The sequence below is a fragment of the Camelina sativa genome, chromosome 16 (genome assembly GCF_000633955.1).
Source record: "Camelina sativa cultivar DH55 chromosome 16, Cs, whole genome shotgun sequence".
Lineage (NCBI taxonomy): Eukaryota > Viridiplantae > Streptophyta > Magnoliopsida > Brassicales > Brassicaceae > Camelina > Camelina sativa.
The window spans coordinates 9,143,908-9,166,322 of NC_025700.1; the positions used below are offsets into that span (position 1 = coordinate 9,143,908).

At 36.2% G+C, this 22,415-nt stretch overlaps 4 protein-coding genes and 1 long non-coding RNA gene across 5 annotated transcripts in view; 1 reads left to right on the plus strand and 4 right to left on the minus strand.

The window, feature by feature from the left end:
- The window catches only part of LOC104753508 (leucine-rich repeat receptor protein kinase EMS1-like), an 11,662-nt gene extending 8,363 nt beyond the window's left edge, over positions 1-3,299 (minus strand). Inside the window, exons 1-3 of the mRNA XM_010475752.2 lie at positions 2,984-3,299; positions 2,715-2,873; positions 2,563-2,613 (exon numbers count right to left, since the gene is read on the minus strand). Of these exons, the coding sequence (XP_010474054.2) occupies positions 2,563-2,613; positions 2,715-2,873; positions 2,984-3,299 (526 nt within the window). The remainder of the gene's footprint in view (positions 1-2,562; positions 2,614-2,714; positions 2,874-2,983) is intronic.
- On the minus strand, positions 4,299-7,815 carry LOC104750212 (protein BRASSINOSTEROID INSENSITIVE 1-like). Its single transcript, XM_010471974.1, has 5 exons — positions 7,416-7,815; positions 7,151-7,306; positions 6,961-7,029; positions 6,720-6,794; positions 4,299-6,586 (listed from the first exon to the last, which is right to left on the minus strand). The coding sequence occupies exons 1-5, from the start codon at positions 7,801-7,803 to the stop codon at positions 4,443-4,445; spliced, it is 2,832 nt and encodes a 943-aa protein (XP_010470276.1). The 5' UTR covers positions 7,804-7,815; the 3' UTR covers positions 4,299-4,442.
- On the minus strand, positions 9,265-10,534 carry LOC104753509 (peroxidase 44-like). Its single transcript, XM_010475753.1, has 3 exons — positions 10,319-10,534; positions 9,771-10,207; positions 9,265-9,556 (listed from the first exon to the last, which is right to left on the minus strand). Exons 1-3 carry the CDS (start codon positions 10,532-10,534, stop codon positions 9,265-9,267), a joined length of 945 nt encoding a protein of 314 aa, XP_010474055.1.
- LOC109129469 (defensin-like protein 206) lies at positions 18,061-18,403 on the minus strand. Its single transcript, XM_019237727.1, has 2 exons — positions 18,337-18,403; positions 18,061-18,242 (listed from the first exon to the last, which is right to left on the minus strand). Exons 1-2 carry the CDS (start codon positions 18,401-18,403, stop codon positions 18,061-18,063), a joined length of 249 nt encoding a protein of 82 aa, XP_019093272.1.
- LOC109129596 lies at positions 19,381-20,517 on the plus strand. The gene is made up of 2 exons (XR_002035887.1): positions 19,381-19,651; positions 20,212-20,517. It is a non-coding gene; the product is annotated as an uncharacterized LOC109129596 (long non-coding RNA).

A 22,415-nucleotide genomic window follows, 5' to 3' on the forward strand; every position in this document is an offset into this window, starting at 1 on the left:
TTCAAGAAGAATGAAGATATCAACCCAACTAAAGCAAGTCACCCAGGAATGAACCCAGATCACTACAATCTTGCACTTGAAGAGATTGACCAACTCCAGAAGGAAGACCTCATTGAGAAGACCACTTCACCTTGGGCATGCGAAGCATTCTACGTCAACAAACGGGCTGAACAGGTGCGAGGAAAACTCAGATTAGTCATCAACTATCAACCACTCAACCATTTCCTTGCCGACGACAAGTTTCCTTTGCCAAAGAGAAAAGTGTTATTCCAAAAACTCCCGCAAGCACAAATCTTCTCCAAGTTTGACTTAAAAGCAGGATTTTGGCAGCTTGGAATCAAACCAGAAGACAGACCAAAGACGGGATTCTGTGTACGAGATCGCCATTACCACTGGAAAGTCATGCCCTTTGGACTTAAGGTAGCTCCTTCACTGTTCCAAAAAGCTATGATCAAGATATTCGAGCCTATCCTCCCAAATGCACTGGTGTATATCGACGATATTCTGCTATTCTCCTCAAACATAGATTCCCACACTTCGTTACTGGCAAAATTTCACGATATCATACAGAAATACGGTATTATGTTATCAGAGAAGAAGATGGTGATTGGAGAAACGGAGATTGATTTTTTGGGAATGCACATATCCAAGGGAGAATACTACCTCCAACCTCACATTGCCACCCAGCTCAATGAGTTTCCAGATGAAAGATTATCTTTCAAGCAAGTCCAACAGTTTTTGGGGATTGTTAACTATATGGCGGATTTCATTCATGGTCTTGCAAAACATAGATCGATTCTCTCTGCTCAACTCAAGAAAGATGCCCCTCCTTGGAGCCAGAAATGCACAGAAGCAGTGAAAGAATTGAAGAAAATTTCCACAACCTTACCAGCTCTAAAAATCCCATCAAAGGGAAGAAGAATTCTGCAGACGGACGCAAGTGATTGCTATTGGGGAGCAGTACTCTTAGAAGAAGACGAAAAAGGGAAGAGACATATTTGTGGCTACAAAAGTGGAGTCTTCAAAGATAGTGAAAAACACTATCATTCTACTTACAAGGAGATACTCGCTGTCAAAAGAGGAATAGAAAAATTTGAGTTTCATTTGGTGGGCCAACATTTCCTCATCGAAATGGACATGTCCTCCTTTCCAAAAATGATTCAGTTCAAGCAGAAGATGTTACCACAAGCTCAGTTACTAAGGTGGGCAAGTTGGTTTTCCCAGTGGAAATTCGATGTTAAACACATCAAAGGAAAAGACAACTTCCTCCCAGATTTTCTTTCAAGAACTCAGCGTCAAATCTCGTCAATAGTACCCATGATATACACCCTCAGTCCAGACAATCCAACAGAAGATAATCTGCGGAAAATGATTGCCGATATGCCGCATGGAATAAGGGAATCGTTACTCGACAATGTATTGATCTACAGAGGGATTGAGACACTGCATGGTTTTCTAAAGCTCTATATACACCGATATGGTCTTGATCAGGGTCCACTTCTTGGCCTCCCTTACCACCCGGCCTATCCCTTCCTTACCACCATTCATATGAACCCTGCTCATTATAGCCGGTTTCCTATAGAAGCATACCTCCTACTCTGGTACATGGCAGATCTTTACACTATTGCGGTCCTCATCCATAAAAGTCAACTGCTCCAGTACTTGGCGAAATGCATATTGACCAGACGGAAGGCGCATTACAAATTATTATACAAATGGCTCACATTATTCCACGATGTTACCTGGTGGCAAGAACATGTTCGTGCACAGCCTGAGTTGGATATACTTGTCACGTTCAGGATTACTACAATCCAAGAAGAACAAGACGGAGAAATCATTATCCTAAAGAAATATGATGCGAACGTTGAGACAAGCTACAATAATGATGCTTTTGCCTCGGGGAATTTCCATCAACGTGCAAAGCAAATTGCATTATTGAATGGATTTAATGAATCTGAAGTTGACCCTAATCTTCTTTGTCCTCACACAGCTCACTGGCACAACAGACACGTCTACCCGCTAGGATTCGCTGAAGAAATACGACAAGTGCTTGCAGGCTTCCATGATCAATACACGTGGCCACAATCAATCCAGATCATCCAGTCTACAGAGTTGAAGGGAAAAAGTACAAGATAAAACGATACATTCCAAGCCAAAAGATCTACGTCACAGAAGTCGCCTTAGACAGTGAAGAAGACGACAACAAATAAGATAGACGTCGCCTCTCTTTTGGAGACAGGGGGAATAAGTAATAAGTGAGTAATATATGATAGTGAAATATATGGTTGTGAGATAGTTGAATAAATGGAGGGTTGTAAAATAAAGTAGAGAGTTGAATAAATGGAGGGTTGTAAAATAAAGCTTAAGGAATATTCTATGTAATATTCCCTAAGATTTGTACTATAAAAACCAAGGCTTGGTGAAGAGTTTCATACAAGCTTAAGTGAATGAGTTTGAGTAAGAGTCTTAAGAATTCTTGTAACCTTTTGAGCGTTTCAATAATAAAGTTTATCCTCTTGTATAAAGATCTTTCTTATATACTTATATAATATTTTTCAATGAACTCGTTCATGCTTAGATCCAGTAGTTCTAGGTTTCTCAAGTGTTGTAGTTCTGTACAATATAGGTAGAGGCATAGAGCCATGAACAAAAAATAAAGAAATTGAAATGTTGTCTAGAAACTAACAAATCAATCTATATTGCTAGTTACGTACCTTTCAATATCAGAGAACTCCCTTTGAAATAGTTTCCATGTAGAATCAAAATTTTGAGCGATGAAGCGGTAGTTATAAAGGGTAAGACACTGTTGTTGATGCCGTTTTCACTAAGATCTAGAATCTCAAGATTTTTCAATTTCCCAAGGCTTTGATAACCTACAAATCGAAAAAACCCAATGATGTTAGACTTGACCTATGGCTTCATTATGTAATATAGATCAAATTTAGACGAGAAAAAAATTGATAAAATGGAACCATGGACATACCATAGATATCATCGAACCAGCTTTTACACCAGAGATTACTTAGATTTAGAGTCTGTAATTCTCCAAAAGGATGGAACAATGAAAGATTTAAAGAAAGAACACCATTGTAAGTATGATTCAAGAAAAGACCGATCACACGCCCGCTGGTAAGATCACACTTGACTCTTTCCCATCTGCAACAGTCGCTGTTCGTGTCATTAGGCCAATCATATGGAAACTGAGAGTTGACATAAGCATTGAGCTCCAGCAATCCTTTCCTTTCACTTTCGATGCAACTTCTATATCCATACACCTGCATTGATACTATCATCATCATTATCACCATGACACACGCTGAAAAGAACATCATCGTTGATGGTTTGACATTACAGCTCTTCTCAAGTCTTATATTATATTTATCTCAAGTTGGCAAAGAATATTAATAACATGATACTACGTATAATAAGCTCTTGCGCAAGACTTTGACTTTGGTGAAGTGTCTTAAGCGGAAGACTTTGACTTCTTTTATGGGTTCAACTGGTATTGAAGCTGGGCTTTATGGCCCATGTTTTAAATTTGTTCAAGTCAAATTCTATCTATAGACCCAATGAGATCAGCAACTTTGCCTTCTCTTTCCATTATTTGGGAGCTGTGTTACACTTAGACTGGTTTAAGTAAACTTTGTACTGTATCATGCTCTCTTTCTCCTCAATTGTAACACTTTGGTAAAAACATGAAGGCACCACAATGCTGATAGGTCAGTCACCATAACAATACCATTTGTAGACTTGTAGTCAAATCTCGAGTTAAATGGAGACTCAAGTCTATGAGCATTTTTCTTATGTGATGCACATAGTTCTCAACAGTTTGATGGCAAATAACATCTTCTGTCTCTTAATCCAGCTTCAATACATTCACCAAACCTTTTCAGTCACTACTTCTGCTTTCATGGTCTTTGTAACTGCTGCCATGGTTTGAGACGTATTACTTGATGAACCAACATACCAACTGAGTATGTTCCCTACAGCTGCAAAAACATAAGCGGCTTTTGACCCTTTGTAATATGAAAAACACCTCTAGATTAGCTTATAGCCACAAGTTCTTGTTGTCTCTTGTAGAGTATAGCTTTGTTCTTAATTTTATTTCTTTAATGCATCTAAACACCCAATTTATTTCTTGCAAGTGTGCCTTAGCTGTTTCTTATAACACCAACTGAATGACCTTATCAAACTTTTCTACCACACAGATGCCTCACTCTTCCAATAAATATTTAGATAAGGTACTGAACTCAAATAGCATTGATGCATTATGAGCAGACAAGGATCTTTTTTTTTAATTTAGATCTTCTGGTAAATTTCGGAAGATCAAATTTGATAAATAGTGCATGAAAAACTATGAACTTTCAATAACCTTACAAACTGATACATCATGACATGTAATTTTAAAAACCATTACTTAAAAAAAGAAAAAATTCACCAAATCAAAAATATTTGAAAAAATTGATAAAAGCACCAACGAGGTGAAACCATGCTCGGCGCCAAGGTGAATCAATGCAAAGGAGCACAAGAAATATGATCCATGTTACACCGTAGGTAGCAGCAAGGCTCCAGAGGAAAACCTCCATATCAATTGTTGTTTCACCATCCTCTTTTTGAGATCCATATTCAAGGAACCCCGTAGTGTTGTTATCATCACAATCTCTGTTTATAGCTGATCCACAAAGAAAAGGATTACCCATGTAGTTGGTTCCATTCAGCGTAGAGAATTTGCCTTGAGTTGGAATGGAGCCTGACAAATTGTTGTAGGACACATTTAACACAACCATATAGTCTAACTTGGATAAATCTTGAGGTATTCTACCATGCAACACGTTATATGAAAGATCAATGCTCTCAATGTCAGTTAGATTGGAGAAGCTTTCAGGTATTAAACCTGACAAGGAATTGTGAGACAGATTCAAAGAACGTAACTTCTGAAGATCCCCCAGCTCTTTTGGGATTTCTCCACTGAGTTCATTACTTGACAAGTCTAATCCAAACATGAAATCAAAACTTCCTCCCGTGTAAGAATCATACCTACTCTTTGATGCAAAATCAACTATGAACTTCAAATAGTCAGTGTAGCCTCGAGAAAACTCACGTGGTAAAAGCAACAACCTAGAATACACCTCCAATTCTTCATCATTAAATCCAACTGAATATGTATTACCATCAGTTGCATAGTCAAAGCCCCTTCCAAATGATACATTGTTTAGACATGAAGGTATAGACCCATCCAATTTGTTGTTGGCAAGATCCAAGATTCTAATGCTTCTTAGAGCACATAGATCCTTAGGAATATGACCAGTTAATCTGTTACCTCTTAACAAAAGAGAGATGACATCTTGGTTGTGGAAGAAGCGTGGGATAGTCCCTGATAACTTGTTATTTCGCAGATCGAGTACCAAGACATCTTTTATCAACGTACTTGGAATTGTTCCAGTGAACTCATTGTCGTGGAGGTACAACAAACTCATGTACTGAGCAGTGAAATGCATTGGCAAGTTCCCTGAAAACTTGTTTCTAGATAGGTCGAGAATCTTAAGGGCTTCTATGTTAAAAAGGGTGATTGGTACCGTACCTTCCAAGAAATTATTCGAAACAGAAACATACACCATAGGAAAGTGGCCAAACCACCTTGGAAGGACACCTTGTAGATTATTACTCGACAAGTCAAGCACTGATATAGAAGTTAGATTTCTAAATCCACCTGTGATGCCAGTAAATAGATTGTTATTCGCAATCAACACGATCAAGTTCCCGAAGGTTGTTGGTATGGGAAAAAGTTGGCCGTGGAATCTGTTGTATGAAAGCTTCAACGTACCAAGTGAATCACAACCCATGATAAATTCCCTTGGTAGACTGCCAGATAAGTTATTATGAGATAAGTCCAAGAACTGGAGCATTTTCATCTCACCAAAGGAAGATGGCAAATACCCTTGAAACCCGTTACTTGAGAGATTCAAGTGTATCAGATTTGGAAGCACTTTTCCAATATTCTCAGGAACACGTTGTTCAAAATTATTGTTTGAGACATCCAAAATCTGCAAACTGTGATTAACTAGTAGTCTTGTCAACTGAAACATGGTGAAAGAGTTGTCCTGCAAAAGCAAAACCCGAAGTTTTGGATATTGCTCCAAAAACCAAGAGGGGAATGCTCCGGTGATCAGCTTGTTGTTGGAGAGATTAATTACACGCATGTCCTTCTGGTGTCCAAGAAAGCTTGGCATTATTTCCAAGTTACAATTCTGTAACTGTATGACACTCAACTGAAACCTCGGCTGCAAGGAGATTTCAGTTTGTACCTTCAGCAAACTAGACCTTGATGATAGTTTGAAGACCTTGAGCTTTGAGAGGTTGGCTATTAACTCAAAAGAGAAGAAACCCTCAAAGTCATTATCTGAGAGAGATAAGTACTCAATAGATTCAAGATTTCTAATAAGAGATGGAACCGTCCCATGAAACTGGTTTGAAGAGATATCAAGAACTTGGAGTTTGCTCAAGTTACCAAAACAGTTAGGAAATGGCCCTGTAAATTTGTTTTGACTCAGATCAAGCTCCAGTAAATTTTTCAATTGACAAAGTCCTGTAAGAATCAAATGCAAATTCATAAGAAGATGAAAATATTTACCTTCTTCAAATATATAAATAGTTAATACCGAGCTCATCAAACAATCTAGCTACAAGCTAACTTAATAATTAGATTATACTAAAAATACCTTTCTTTTCCAATGATCCAGAAAAGTAGTTATCGCTCAAGTCCAAGCCTTGAAGGTTACGAAAATTTGCCAAATCTGTGGTAGGGTAAAGAGATATGAAAAGAGAACTTAACTTGTGTCCAAGTTCTTTTTTTTTCTTCTTGTTTTCGTAACAAGTGTCCAAGTTAAGGTCCTAGCTTGATCTAAATTTTCGATCTATGAAGATAATGAGAGGTAAAGCAAAAAAATTGCTAGATTTTACCTGGTACTGGGCCAATGAACTTGTTCCCACTTAGGTCTAGCAGTTCTAGACTTCTCAAGTTTTTTAGTTCTGCACGTAAAGTTTATTAAGTTTAAAACAAGTATAGAGATGAACCGGAACATATGTTCCAAACTAATAATATCAGTCTGTAACAAGTACTCAATAAACACCGGAAATTAAGTGGACATACCTTTGATTGGAAAAGTACCTTCCATAAAGTTTCCATGAAGAATCAAAGTTTTAAGCGAAGAAGCCGTATTTAGAAAGGGTAAGACACTATTATTAACGCCGTTGTTACTTATATCAAGTATCTCAAGACTTTTTAATCTCCCGAGGCTTTTATAACCTGCAAATCAAAAACCAATGATGTTAAATCGACAATGAAATATGGCATATACAATATGTGTAAATAGACGGAAAAGTTGGTTAGAGGCGGAAGTGAATGATAATATTACCATTTATATCATCGAACCAGCCATGACACCATAAATTACTTAAATTTAGAGTTTGTAATTCTTCAAAGGGATAGAACAAGGAAAGATTTAGTAGTGATGATGATGAATTGTTTGTTTCAATCAAAATGAGGCTGATCACATTCCCGCTGATAAGATCACACTTGACTCCTTCCCATCTGCAACAATCGCTACTTGTGTCGTCGTTATGACAATCATGATAAAGATACTCGGATATGTTGAGGTATGCCTTGAGCTCCATCAATCCTTTCCTTTCGCTTTCGATGCAACCTCTATACCCATGTACGTGTAGTGATACCATCATCATCACCACCACCATCATGAGACCTGCTGGGGAGAACATAAACATTGAGAATCTCTTATTTGACATTACAACTCTTTCCAAAATTAAAATTAATTTCACGTTGGCAAAGAATATATTATTGATGGCATTATTTGTAAAGACTTTTCCCGACGACTTTGACTTTGCTGATGAGTCTTTGGCTAAAAGAGTTTGACTTCTTTTTTGGATTCAAGGGGATATTTCTTAAATTGTGCTTGACGACCCTGTTTTTAAATAGACAAAAGTCAACTCTATACCCAAAATGAAGAGGGACCAACTTGGAACCGTTCCTTTTCACTTAATAAATATGTTAACTGTTTTTTTATGTTTCTTATCATATTATTAATTGAATAAGCAAAAAAAAAAAAACAGAGTACAATACTAAAATGCACAAAACATACATAATTAAGTACTAAGCAACTAAAATTCAACTTTTAATATAGCAACATCTGACATCAATTTGGTTTGAGTTTTGAAGTGTACTGTTGGGTAGAATGTGTTTTGAAGTGTACTGTTGGATTAAATATATGAATTATAGAACCAAACCAAACGAATCGTTACCTGATTGTGATGGGAAGTTCATTTACTTCCATGGAAAAAGTTAGGGTCAAATAAAACTCCTAACGTGGTAGTAAGAACACTAACTTTTAAATCCACTTATAGAGACGACATTATATTTCAAAATTGACCCTTATATGAGCCTACGATACCCTATTTGATCTTGTATATGGGAGTTGTTCTTAACATTGGAGAGAAAGAGATTCAAGCAAGTGTTCCTTTAACCCAATTCTCTCTTTAAGAATTATGTAATTAGGTTAATGTTTGAGACTTGTTTCGTCAATGAAACCACATATCCTTATCTAGGCCACCTGACATGTTAATTCTAATCCTAATGTAAGAACGAAAAAAAAAACATATAAACTTAATTTGAAAAAGAAAAGCACCAAAACAATATAATACTAAAAGGAAAATTACCAAAACCCTTGATAAGTATTATTGATACTCAAATTTGATCAAGACATGAAGCATAGGCTAATGAACTGAGGATCAAGACTGTATGGAAAGCAAAGACTAGTTTTCTTCATAGAACAGCCAGAAACTAGGCATGCACTTACCATCAGTCCATCCTGTTATTCGACAAGAAAGTTCCATACAGCCAAACCAAGTAACCAACATATACAAAACCTACCCTACGTTCTCATCTTAATATAGCGGGTAGAAACTTATAAACGAGGAACGTCTAGTCGATTTTGTTATCAACCATCGTACAATTCATTCTTCTACTCTCTTTTCTTTCGACACACGTTACTACTTTCAGATGTGGATGAAGAAAAGAGTAAGCACCAAAACCAGAATGGCATAAAAAGAGAAGTTAATATAAAAAAATAACACACGAATCAATCTAATTAACATGATACCGGCAAAAGCACACTTTCCGATTTATTATTTCTTGACAAAAAAAAAACAAAAAAAAGAAAAACAAAAAAAAATAACAAATCATAGGATTCGTTAGTTGAAGACTCTGCAGTTTCTCCTGATCTCTCCAAGACGTTCGGTAAGAACTCTTATGGTACCCATTTTGACCATTGCTTTGGCAAATCTCCGTCTAAAGATTTTATTGTTTGAGGCAAAGGTTGACACAGTTTCACGGGTTGAATTGTCGAGACCCATGTTTTGATCAATTTTTAGGATTCCTCTTTGCGCTTCGATCTCTCTAAAGATCACGTTATCCACTGTAAATGGAGTCCCTTGGTCCAAGAACACTGATGGGTCATTTGGAGCACGACATATGTCCCTCAACCTTAATAAATGTATCAGTGTGTCATATGTATTGATGCTCATTTGATACGATATATTTTCAATAACGACATGTAGCTTAATAATGTGTGTTAGTGTCTTAGATTTTACTTTAAGTTCAAATTTGCATAATGAATCTTCTTGAAAAAAGAAAAAACAGAGGGTATATATTGAAATATAATGTTACGTATTCTTTTTATCATAGCACATATACGTACCTAGCATTCAATGTTCTGTTCATTGCAGGGTCATTGATTCTATTTCGGATGAAGCTACAATGCGTGACACCAACACTGTGGCCACCAGCAATAAGTGTAACCATGTCTTCCGTATTCAAACCATGAGCTGCAAATAATTCGATGGAATTGGCAACTGGAAATGCTGGTCCGGGCAACTCTACATCATCGGGGTTTGACAATAATCCATCACGTCTTCCTGTTGGCACTAAAAATCTTGGACCACCAGCTAACGCCACGGAGTCTCTAGTGGCGAGAGTTACAATGTCCGCGCATGAAACAGTTCGGGCGCATGCAGCCTCGAGCAGCTTCTTAGCCTCATCAATAATCTCGTAGCCTCTCACGCTTGCATTTGGTACGGCACTTTTCTCTGATTGTCTTTCGGGTGTTGGGTCAATCAAGAGAGAAGCATCACAACCCTACACAACCGTACGAAATATTGCTTTATCAATGTTACGTAAAGATATATTAGCGAGTCCTTTAACCATTATATATCTATATATACACATGACAAGGAGAAGATTACGAACCCTGACAAAGCAGTCATGAAATTGCATGCGAACTAATGCTGCAGTAACGGTATTGTCACTACGGAAATGTTTGGCAACAACATTAGCAACAATTGATTCGGCGCGGGGGCATGACCGGCGGTAGAACCCTAACCGGATTCGCTCAGATGGGCGTCGCGCAAAAGTAGGATGAACAAGGAGACAGAAAAGTACAAACAAAGCTGGGATTGACCTCATTTCGTCTCTGATGAGGTCTTTCCTTGCATTTCTTGTTAAAACTTTTGGATTATCTTTTGAAATTGTTATTATGCATATTTATACGTGACATACGTCAATCTTGGGACAATACTTTGGCAAAGAGAATGTTTCATCTAGAAGACGTGCATAGGGCAATTTGATAGTTTAATAGAGTATACGTGATATGTATTATTGTGTTTCATATAGAGTGTCATGTCGACATAACCAAATTGGATACTGTTCTTCTGATTATTCTTATTTTTAAATTTTTTTTGAAGAACTGTAGTTAGCTAAAATTTGTGTAACAATATTATTTAATTTTTTTTTGGGTCAACTTATGATTTTGATCTTTTTAAGGTATAAAAATAGGTGTTGACTAGAAGAAGAAATTAATTAAAAATTTTGTTATATCAACATTCTAATCCTTTATGGGCTCATAGATTTGAACTAGATTTTAATCCACCACGAGATAATTATTTTAATAATTATTAAGAAAAATGTATATTGTATTTTTAATGTTTGTTTTAAAATATTTTGATTAATATTTAGTTTATACAATTTTAGATACATGGATTGTATTTTTTGTGTTTGGTATCGGTTAAGATTGGCGTAACACCTCACATTAATTCCACTACAAGAAAACACGCGTTTTGCAAGGACGACTTGCGACGGAATACAGCTCTCGCAAATTTGCGGTGGATTTGCGAGGACAGTACGAGAAAAGAAAATTCCATAGCACATCCCTCGCAAAATTGTGAGGAAGCCAGTCGTCGCAATTCCGCTGTTCATTTGCGAGACATTTACGAGAAATTCGCAGGAAAGGTCACCCTCCTCTCAAATCAATCGCAATATTTTAATTATTCTGAAATATATTTCAATATGATCATAAGGTGAATTATTCCGAAATTCATTACTAATATATTACTATTAATGATTAAAAAAATGATTGGAAAGAATATGATGAGACCTTGGACCTTATAATATACTCGAAAATTAATTTTACTAACTTTAAAAATTATTTTGATGGTTTTTATAAATTAAATATACTAGGTTTGCGACATATTTGCAACATATTTGCTAGATATATAGCAAATGCGTCGCAAATCCATCGCAAAACATTAATCGTCGCTATTCCCTCGCAAATGAAAACTTCAAAACCTAACCCCTAAACCCTAAACCCTAAACCCTAAAGACTAATAACATTACTATTAATGATTAAAAAGATGAATCCAACACTTATATCTATGACAGTGCAACACAAAATTAGTGATTTTGGAATATTTGTCTAAATGTAATGAACATGTATATGATATAGTGTAAAAGATAGTTAATGATTGGAGGAAGATGCCAAATTGGACAATTTTGGAAGTTTGATGATAGAGAAGAGTATGATGAGCTTATAGGACCTTATAATATACTTGCAAGTTCATTTGACTAATTTTTTTAAATTATTTTCATGGTTTTTGTAAATTAGATATTCAAGGATTGCGACAAATTTGCGAGTAATCCGCTAGATGCATAGCAAATGCGTCGCAAATCAATTGCAAAAAAACTTAAACCATAGCAATTCCCTCGCAAATGACAACATTAAACCCTTGATCCTAAACCCCTTATAACTAATTATAATACTTTTAATGATTAAAAAGGTGAATCCAAGATTTATAATCAAAGATATGGCACAAATGTCATTTTCAAAACCTAAACCCTAAATTAGTCGCAAATCCATCGCAAATTGCTCAAATAGTAGCAATTTCCTCGCAAATGACACTTCAAAACCTAAACCCAAAAGACTTTACGAGGGATTTGCTACGGTCTCTCGTAATTCTCTCGCAAAGTCTAGAAATATTAGTTACATATTTTAATATGGTTGCTAGCGATTTGCGAGGGACCATAGCTAATCCCTAGCAATATTTGCGTGATTTGCGACGCAATGTTTTTCTATATAAGTAAAAAACCTAATTTGAGCAAACCTCAAACCTCGACTAATCCGCAGCCAAAAAAACCCTAGTTCCCTAATCCTTCTCTTCTCTGATTTCCTCTTTCTTCTCCGATCTCTTCTGTCTTTTCCGGTGAGTCTCTTCTCCGGTTAACCCTTCTCCTCCTCTTCTCCAAGGTCCGGTAAGTCTCCTCCTCTCCTCTTCTATCTCTTTGTTTGGGTTATGATTTGGGGTTTAGGGTTTCGATTCAATTTAGGGTTTTAATTCGATTTTAGGGTTTCGAATTTGGGGATTCAATTGGGGGTTTAGGGGTATGATTCGATTTGGGGTTTAATTTGATTTTAGGGTTTCGACTTTAGGGATTAAATTTGGGGTTTAGGGATTCAATTTAGGGTTTCAAATTTAGGTTCTAATGATTTTGGTGGTTTTGATTGAAATTGATTTGGGGGTTTAGGGTTAATTCTAATCAGATTTTTGTTCTGCTTTCGACTAATGAGCAACACGGTTCTGTAAACCAAAACGTTTACAGAAGATTCATCTCTTCTCAAGGTTTAACTCCTCCCGTCTCTACTCGAAGGACAACTTTTGCTTCTGCTCATCCCCAAAGGTTACCTTCTCCCGCTTCTTCTCAAGGTACATCACTGGCGATGCAGGATAATCGTATGTCTCCAAAACATTCATTTTTTTACTTTGGAAGAGTTACTTGCAAGTCCCGGACGTGCTTCCTTACCGAAACTAGATCCTAAGCGTCCTCCGGGTACCCTCTGGTAAGTATCTTCTCTTGTCTAATTTTTTTTGTTGTTGTTTCATAGTACCTCATTCGATATATCCTTTGCTTTGTAGGTTTGAACAGGACCCTTCTGTGGCTGCTACTGTCCGGGCCATTTTGAAAGAGATTTCAAACATGCTCATGCCAATTGGACCCAAACACCAGGTCCGGTTGTAAATCGGTGGTTTGAAACTTTTGCGGTAAGTCTACTTTGTGTTTGATGTGTTTTATATATAGATTTTGTGTTTTAATTACTAAAGCATGTGATGTATGTTGAAGCAAACATATAACTAGGACCCGTCCATCAACGGAAGAGTCAGAACTGAGTTTGAAACCAAGTTGAAGACTCGGATGAGTGATCAAGTGTCTCGGTGGAAGGGTAAGTGGAAGCGAAAAGGTGATGAAGCAATGCCGCGGTGGCTTGATCCTACAGTATGGGAAGGCTTGGTCAAGTTTTGGCTTGAACCAAAGTCAGAAGCAAAGAGTATCAACAGTCATAATGCTCGTTACAGTGATCCTGATGGCACCAGAATACACAAACACAGACCTGGTCAGACATCTTTTAAAGCCCGAGCACGAAAGCATGTAAGTATTTTTCTTAAAGTTATTTAGTTAAGACTTGTTTATTCACTGTTTATGAGCATTGATCACTGTCTAACTCTTGTGTTAGTCTGAGAAGACCGGTGATCCACTACCTGATTTCCTGCTTGTCCTAGAAGAGACTCATAGGAAACCTGATGGGTCTTTCGTTGATGGAATGTCTGAGAAAGTCTACCATCAAGTGTCATCGAGGATAGCTGAAGCTGAATCTTTGCTACTCTCTGGGGATAATGTGGAGAGCAGTGCTTCCGGCGGGTTATCTCTTACCGCAAAGAACCAAATATATGCTGAGGTAATTGTTGGTGTGTTTATATGTTGCTTACTTTTTGCAAGTTTCTCTTCTTGCAAGTTCATTGTTTATGTTGGTGTGTTATAGTTTCTCTTTGTATCAATGTCTAAATGTCTAACGGTTGTTTATGTTGGTGTGTCTCTCTTATGTTGGCAGGTTGCTCCGAAGAAAAAGAACCGGATATATGGGGTTGGGAACTTGCAAGAAGAAGCATCATCAGCTCACATTGGACAATCGCCTCCTACTACTGAAGATACAAATGATCTAGCTGCAAAGCTTGCTGCTGCCGAAGCNATAATGCTCGTTACAGTGATCCTGATGGCACCAGAATACACAAACACAGACCTGGTCAGACATCTTTTAAAGCCCGAGCACGAAAGCATGTAAGTATTTTTCTTAAAGTTATTTAGTTAAGACTTGTTTATTCACTGTTTATGAGCATTGATCACTGTCTAACTCTTGTGTTAGTCTGAGAAGACCGGTGATCCACTACCTGATTTCCTGCTTGACCTAGAAGAGACTCATAGGAAACCTGATGGGTCTTTCGTTGATGGAATGTCTGAGAAAGTCTACCATCAAGTGTCATCGAGGATAGCTGAAGCTGAATCTTTGCTACTCTCTGGGGATAATGTGGAGAGCAGTGCTTCCGGCGGGTTATCTCTTACCGCAAAGAACCAAATATATGCTGAGGTAATTGTTGGTGTGTTTATATGTTGCTTACTTTTTGCAAGTTTCTCTTCTTGCAAGTTCATTGTTTATGTTGGTGTGTTATAGTTTCTCTTTGTATCAATGTCTAAATGTCTAACGGTTGTTTATGTTGGTGTGTCTCTCTTATGTTGGCAGGTTGCTCCGAAGAAAAAGAACCGGATATATGGGGTTGGGAACTTGCAAGAAGAAGCATCATCAGCTCACATTGGACAATCGCCTCCTACTACTGAAGATACAAATGATCTAGCTGCAAAGCTTGCTGCTGCCGAAGCTACCCTCGCAAGTCAGGCGACTCAGTTGGAGAAGATGCATAGTTATGATGCTTACTTTGATTATCTTGCAGAGAAAGATCCAGAGTTTGCTGCAAGGTTTCGCCGAGAGGATCCAGCTGCCGGAAAAAAAACCACCGAAGAGGCAACCGGTGGAGAAGCTACCGGCGGCCAAACAACCTGACTCCCTCTCTTTCTCTTAATGTGTAATGTGTACTGTTTAGCTTAGAACACTTGATCTCCCTTGTAATGTGTAATGTTTAATTTGGATAACTTATAAAGTTTAATTCTAATTGCAGGTTTAATCTTAATTACAAGTTTAATTCTAATTGCCGGTTAAATCCTAATTAAGCTAACCGGCAATTAAAATTTTAATTTTTTTTATATCATTATTATTATTTGCGACGGAAAAAATAATTGCAAAACTTATAAAGTTTAATTCTAATTGCAGGTTTAATCTTAATTACAAGTTTAATTCTAATTGCCGGTTAAATCCTAATTAAGCTAACCGGCAATTAAAATTTTAATTTTTTTTTATACCATTATTATTATTTGCGACGGAAAAAATAATTGCAAAAGCATTGCAAATTTGCGAGGGAGTTACTAGATACCACATTTGCGAGAAAATTGCTTTTTAAATATGTCCTCGCAATTTGCGATTAGTTTGCGAGGGATTTGCGACGCTGGCCGATTTGCGAGAAGCGATTTGCGAGGAACAAACATTCCTCGTAAATCTCTCGCTTTGTCGATTTGCGAGGGATTCGCTACATATTCGTCCATCGCAAAACGCGTGTTTTCTTGTAGTGTTCATTTGATATCATTCTAAAATATTTTGTGTCTTTTTTTTTGTCAACCATATAGGGTCACAACATGCCGGTACATTAGTCGAATCGCTACAATTTGACTTAACATTGGCCAGTGCACTAATGTCACTTCACAATATTTTTTGTCTTTTAGTAGACGAATCCGTAAAAAAATTATATAATCATATATATGTAAACTCTAACCAGCTGCATAACATGATCCGCAAAAATAGAAAAAAAAATTCAAGTTAGAAGTATCTAGAAAAATTAAACTATGGATACTAATTTGTTTTAGATTAATTATTAAGTATGTTTTTTTGGATATTACAAATAATAAACTTTAAATTTTAATATTTATTCAAATAAGAAGGATATAATTATGTATATCTTACCAAAAAAAGGTACTTTGCCAAATGTACTTCCAAATTAAATTAATAATAAGGGGATTGCTTGGTGAAGAGAAGACTGTGTAATCAGGGAATCCAATACAAGCCATAGACATTAGGACTAACTATATATAATTCACATAACATCACTGCCCCTATTATTTTGATAACAATATGGCAATATTATTCATAAAGGTTCACTACTTCGATCATCGTATTTCTTCAATACATGTATAAATTATGTATTAGTAACAAGGCCGCCTTGAGTTTCTAACCTTGCTGTAATCTCGTAGCTATTAATTTTTTTTTTGTCAACCAAACATTAAACTAGAAAATAACTCCAAAGTTAGTTGCCCAAACCGAAAAGAAAGAGTTTATAAAAGAAGTTTCAGAAAATAAAGATCTCGAAGAACGAGCAAAAGGCAGTCTGCCCATACATTTGACGTCCGCGGGATCCTCGAAAGCATGAAGGATGGAAAGGATGGTCGAAGTAAGCTGAAATCATCCAACAGGTTAGAGAAAGCGGGTCATTCATCGCGGCACTGCACCATCGCCACTAGTTCTGCACAGCCCGTCTCAAAACTCTGACAGTCAACACCCGCCGCCAGTAGGGATTCCATCGGCTAAATCAAAGCCTGAAGCTTCGAATGTAGGGGGAAGGACTGCGTCGCTGGCTTCGTGCTCCCATTAGCAACGTGGTATCCTCATTATTGCAAAATCACCAGCCCAAACCTACAAAAGGATCTAAAGCCTTCCAAAATCTATCGACCTGACACCGGGGAGAAGGATCCCGAATCTCAAAAGACAAAGGATCTAGGGAGTCCGACTAGAAGGACTTGGCCTCTAGCTATTAGTTTATCTTTTGGCTTCTATATAAACTCACAATGCTGCATCTTTTGTACAAACGTCTTTTTTGTTGAATATATTTTATATTCATACCAATATATATATATATATATATATGTATTAGTATGAGTAGCATGTTTTCTAATCACATTGTAGTTAGTTCAATAGTTCTATTCATGTAATACCTCCCATTCAGAAATTAGTATAATAAATTTTACATTTTAATGTTGCCAAAAATTCACTTATTTCTTTTGTAACTCATCTTTAAAATATTTCCACAGTTGCACATGCTTTAACTAGAGCGATTTCGAGATACAACTTGCTAAAAATTCGTTTCAATTATCTTTCTCGTGAAAACAAAGCCGCCCGACAAGTATCTCAACCCTGTTCCGGACATACTTATCTATCCATTTAACTAGAAGAGAAGCTGGATTTGGTTTCTCTCCATGCTTCCTCCCATTCCTTTCCCGCCAAATGGTGCATCATGTGGCTTGGAAAATGTATGGAGCTATGAATCCGTCAATTCGGTCTCGCCATGATCATAATTCAGAAAGCACATTAAGTAACCTGTTCCAGTAATGCAGTCCGTTGAGTATCGTGTTTTGTGGATCTTACTGTACAAGTTTATATATGCCAAGATGTAGTTACACTTATGGAGAGTTTCTTGGAGAAGAATTTGGAATGTAGGTGAGGAAACACAAACGCATAATGAGTTTTGTATTCATAAGAATGAAAGAAAATAGCAGATAACATGACTTTACACTTGGGGGAAGCAATGATCATTAGCTTCTCCCTTACTGTTTATTACGGAATCAAACGATACTTGGAACATAAACGTACAAATTAACATGACAATTCTCCACACAATCACAATAGTGAAAACACGAGTTACATTTGGTACGTAAGGTTATTTCACACCTTACGGATTTTGGTAGCAATGGCAGTGTTTGTCGCTTCCCTCAACAAGCCCTTTACAGGCTGGAGGGCTCCCGTATGTGTATTTGCAACACTTAAGGCAATCAGCATTTGTACCTAGGAATGGGGCTGGCCCGCACTCGTCTAAGAACGTGGAGCATGTTTGAGCCTCACTCTTGAGTATCCCTAGATGTTGAGACATTCATGAATATCATCATCAGCCACAAGATTATTAGAATACAGTTACAAAGTATAATAGAGAAATATAGTTAAGTAATACCGGTGGAAGCCGTTAAGAGGACAAGCAAGAGAACGGTAAAGCTGACAGAGTTGAGGTTCTTCGCCATTTGTCTTGTTTTTAGCTTTGGTTTTCTCTAAAACTTATTTTCTTATCTTAGCTGTTGTGTGACAATTCCATATGAGCGGTAATCTATTTGTAGTGAAAATTTTGTAATGTTGTTATCGTTGTTGAATCCCTACTCTTTCCTTTCAAATCTCCCAAGCTCATAATGTCGCCATCATTGTGCATTGCCGTCTTTCTTATTACATTATAAATAATCAACCAAAATGAATGTGGTCATTGAAGTTGTAACTCATTATGTCCATAATTCCTTTGGTTTTAAATAATTGTTGTTTGTTGCACATAAAATAAAATATTATTGTTGTTTGCATCAATAAAGTACTCAAGAATCTTGGCGACTTTGTACTTTTATTAAATGAAAACGACTCGGCATCATTAGACGATGGCAACAGATTCCTTGTCACGCCAAATCCTTCGTTTCCCTTGATTTATAGGCTAACTAAGGGGGGTGTATTGAATTTAATATTTTAGAAGATTTTGGGTTATTCTTAAATCCCCTGTTATTTAATTGGTGATTTTTTAAAATCATCTGAAATCCATTGTTATTGAATATGAAATTTATAAAAATCATTTACAATCTGTTGTTATTCAATCAATCATTTATAAATCTCACTTCAAATCTACTGTTATTCAAAAAATCATAAATTTTTCTAAAAAACCTATTGAATGGGATTCTAGGAGACTTTTAAAACATTTTTAGTTCTAAAATATGTCTTACAAAATCACACCTTTGAAGGTGAAATTTCATAATATTTGTTTAAAAAATCTTCTTCCATCTACCCAAACAAAAGAAAAAAAAAACCTTTATTCGACTTGTGCAACTCTCTTCTCTCTTCTCTCTTCTCTCTTCTCTCTTTACTCTTTACTCTTTACTCTTGAAAAATCCTAAAAACAATTTGTGTAATCGAGTTCATCTTCTGCAGGAATCAATCCTATCAGATCTCAATTCGCTGGCTGGTAAGCTCTCTTCTTTAATGGGTTCTTCGAATTTCTCATTATTCTCAAAGTTTTTGTGATTTTTACTGAGATTTTGTTTGAATTTTCCTTAATTTTTCTTGGGTTCGCACAAAAAAACGTTGAATGCTTCCTCCTTGTCCAAGAAACGTTGATGGGATTAATATTGATCCTGAACCTAACTGGAATTTCGATAGCTTAGTAACTGAGACTGAGTCTGTTGAAAAGAAGCTCAATGCTTTTCAAAGTTTCCCCAGCCAATTACTAACCCAACCTCACGGTACATATATCTCTCTCTTGATCTATGTTTAGTTCATTCTGGAGTTCTACATTGATTTAGGATTGGTAACAATGTACTTGGATAAATTATATGTTCATTGATTTAGCTATCATTTAGAAGTATACTTTGTTGATGTTCATTAGCGTGTTAAAAGGATGGGAAGGAGCTATAGAAATTACTGATCGTGTAATGTCCTTAGACATCTTTTTTTTTTTTTTTTTTATTAAGCTAGTATTTACAAGTATAGATTGTTTCTGATGTTGATCATTTCCTGCAGAAAACAAATATTTTGTTGCATCAAGTTCTTAGAACTAGAAATTGTGTTTTTTCAACAAATCCACACATCACCTTCCCGAACACATACTTCCCAAAACAAAACCTTGATTAGAAGTACTGAGTAATTATGTTGATGATTGAAACAAAACCTTGAACAATCTGGAGATCTCCATTCATTGAGTTTTCTTCTACCTAGAGATCTCTATTTGTTGTTTCTTCTACCTTCAGCTGAATGCTTTTCTCTCTCTGTCTCTGTCTTTTGGACTTGTTTCTATCCATGTAAGGCAATTACGCAGAGTATATGGAAGCTCTGCGAGAGTATACTTTGAGCCCCCTGCGTAATTGAGCCGCTGCAAGATTTGGACAGAGTACTCCACAAGATTTTTAAACTCCTCTCTTTCTTTATTGTTTTCTGTGTTCTACATGTATTTTTGTAAGCGTGTTTACAGGTTCTTTACTACTTCTGCATAAAATTTGGGATTGTTTTTTTTTTGGGTACCTCTAGCAACTTGTTTCTATCAGAGCGATTATAACTAGATGATGCTTGTATTGAAGATCGCAAGGTCAAAGATTGTTTAAGTAGCATTATTTCCACGTTTTGTATCATGGTGCTAGTTAGTTATATATACCAACGAAAGAAATTTCTTAAGTTGGAAACGAATTGATGGCCAGCCAGTTTATAAATAATACTTGTTTGAGATCTGTGGGATATGTCATTACTCATGAATTGTTTTTTTTTTTTTTTGTATGGTATGGCTAGTTAGCTTACACACTATAATGGGAGATTCACATGCTGTGAAAGCTAAAGGTCAATATAACCAGTGGTTAGAACATGAAAGCAATATGTGAAGTTTTAAATTAACCAAAATATGAGTGAAGTTTAGGTAAAATGTAATTTCTGATCACCATGTACAATGTCTACGTACGTATTGCATTCCGAGTCTTCGATCACCATGTATTTCTGATCACCCAAATGTGATTCTTTTCTTTCCTTTTTATATTCTAAAAATCACCTAAAATTTAATAATCAAATCTCACCAAATCCTAGAACCCAAATCTCAAAATTCTGCCAAAATATCAAAATCACCCAAAATTACACTCAAATCTTTCAAAATCCTGAAATATTAAAATCCCAGCAAATCCCCTAAAATATCAAATTCAATACACCCCCCCTAAGTGTCCATGTCATTAAAAAAAAAAAAAATCACTTTCTCATATTTTTAACATCGTTCTCAACATCTATTTGCCTCCCAAGTATACTTGGTATTAAGAATTTTTGTGTCCTACTTTGTTTAAATATAAAGGTGAAGAACATTGTTTTACGCAGAGATATTTGTCTTAAAGTTTTAAATGAATCACCTTCTTATCGTTTCTGGGTATATTGTTGGGAAACAAAAATTAAAATCATTTCTTTAAAACGATTAAAACAACAAAGAGGCGAAAAACTTCTCTTTGGTTTAATTATTGATTATTTATAAGAAAAAAGACCTGAAAGATAAAATGTAATCAAAAATATTGCAATGCACAATTGTGGCGACATTATGAACTAACGAAAACCTGAAAGAAAAGAGGATGGATTGAAAAATGATAACAATTTACCGAATTTCAACTTTGGACAGATCATGTTATATAAAGTTTGCTAAAAAGAAATAGTCAAGTTTAAAAAAAATAAAAAATAAAAATAAAAATTGGCCAAGAACCTCAAGTTCATCATCCTCATCATTCTCTTGCTTGTCCTCTTGACGGCTTCCACCAGTATTCACTTAATAGGGTTCTCTATTGTACTTTGCATATATAGATGTGTCCTTTGATTTCTTGTGCTGACAATCTTGATGAATATCTCAACGAGTCTGATTGCTTTAATTGTTGCAAATTAATACGTAACGTACGGGAATCCTCCAGCCTGTAAAGGGCTTGTTAAGGGAAGCGACAAATATTGCCGTTGCTACCAAAATCTCTAAGGTCTAAAAGGACCTTATTTACCATATGTAACTTGTATTATTTTCACTTTGTGTGAGGACACTACATTTAGTTATGTGTAATTCAAGTTTCTTTTGCCTTCCAAATAATCGAGTCTCCAGGTTGCCCTAATCAAGAAATATATTCCGCATCACGCCATCACTGTTTCCTTCACGTCTCTGGTGGGCCTCTTCATTGCTTATTATTTTACGGATTTTGTTTAGGATGTGGACTTTACGTTGTTTGCTTTTTAACTTCTTATTAGATTAGGGTTTTGATTTCTCGATTCATATTTAACGTTTCTTTGCGTTGTAGGATTGATCATCTTTAGATTATTGAATAAAGATATTTTAAAATTTTGATATGCGTACCCCTAAGAAGAGGACACACAAATCTATCCTATTGTCGATCTCAAATGCATTCGTTCTCGACAAGATTTGTTCGTGAATCTAAGTCCTCTGAGATCTTGTGTTCTCAATTTTTAGTCCCAATTTTTATTAAGCTTTCGGTCTATATCACTAAATCTTAT

Coding starts and splice junctions, on each gene's coding strand:
- LOC109129469 (XM_019237727.1), bottom strand. CDS start 18,403: ATGGCGAAGAACCTCAACTCTGTCAGCTTTACCGTTCTCTTGCTTGTC. Junction 18,243..18,336: donor CCTCTTAACGGCTTCCACCG/GTATTACTTAAC, acceptor CTCAACATCTAG/GGATACTCAAGAGTGAGGCT.
- LOC104753509 (XM_010475753.1), bottom strand. CDS start 10,534: ATGAGGTCAATCCCAGCTTTGTTTGTACTTTTCTGTCTCCTTGTTCAT. Junction 10,208..10,318: donor TTCATGACTGCTTTGTCAGG/GTTCGTAATCTT, acceptor ACGGTTGTGTAG/GGTTGTGATGCTTCTCTCTT. Junction 9,557..9,770: donor AACAGAACATTGAATGCTAG/GTACGTATATGT, acceptor ACATTTATTAAG/GTTGAGGGACATATGTCGTG.
- LOC104750212 (XM_010471974.1), bottom strand. CDS start 7,803: ATGTCAAATAAGAGATTCTCAATGTTTATGTTCTCCCCAGCAGGTCTC. Junction 6,795..6,960: donor GTTCATTGGCCCAGTACCAG/GTAAAATCTAGC, acceptor ACCCTACCACAG/ATTTGGCAAATTTTCGTAAC. Junction 6,587..6,719: donor TGGATCATTGGAAAAGAAAG/GTATTTTTAGTA, acceptor TGATTCTTACAG/GACTTTGTCAATTGAAAAAT.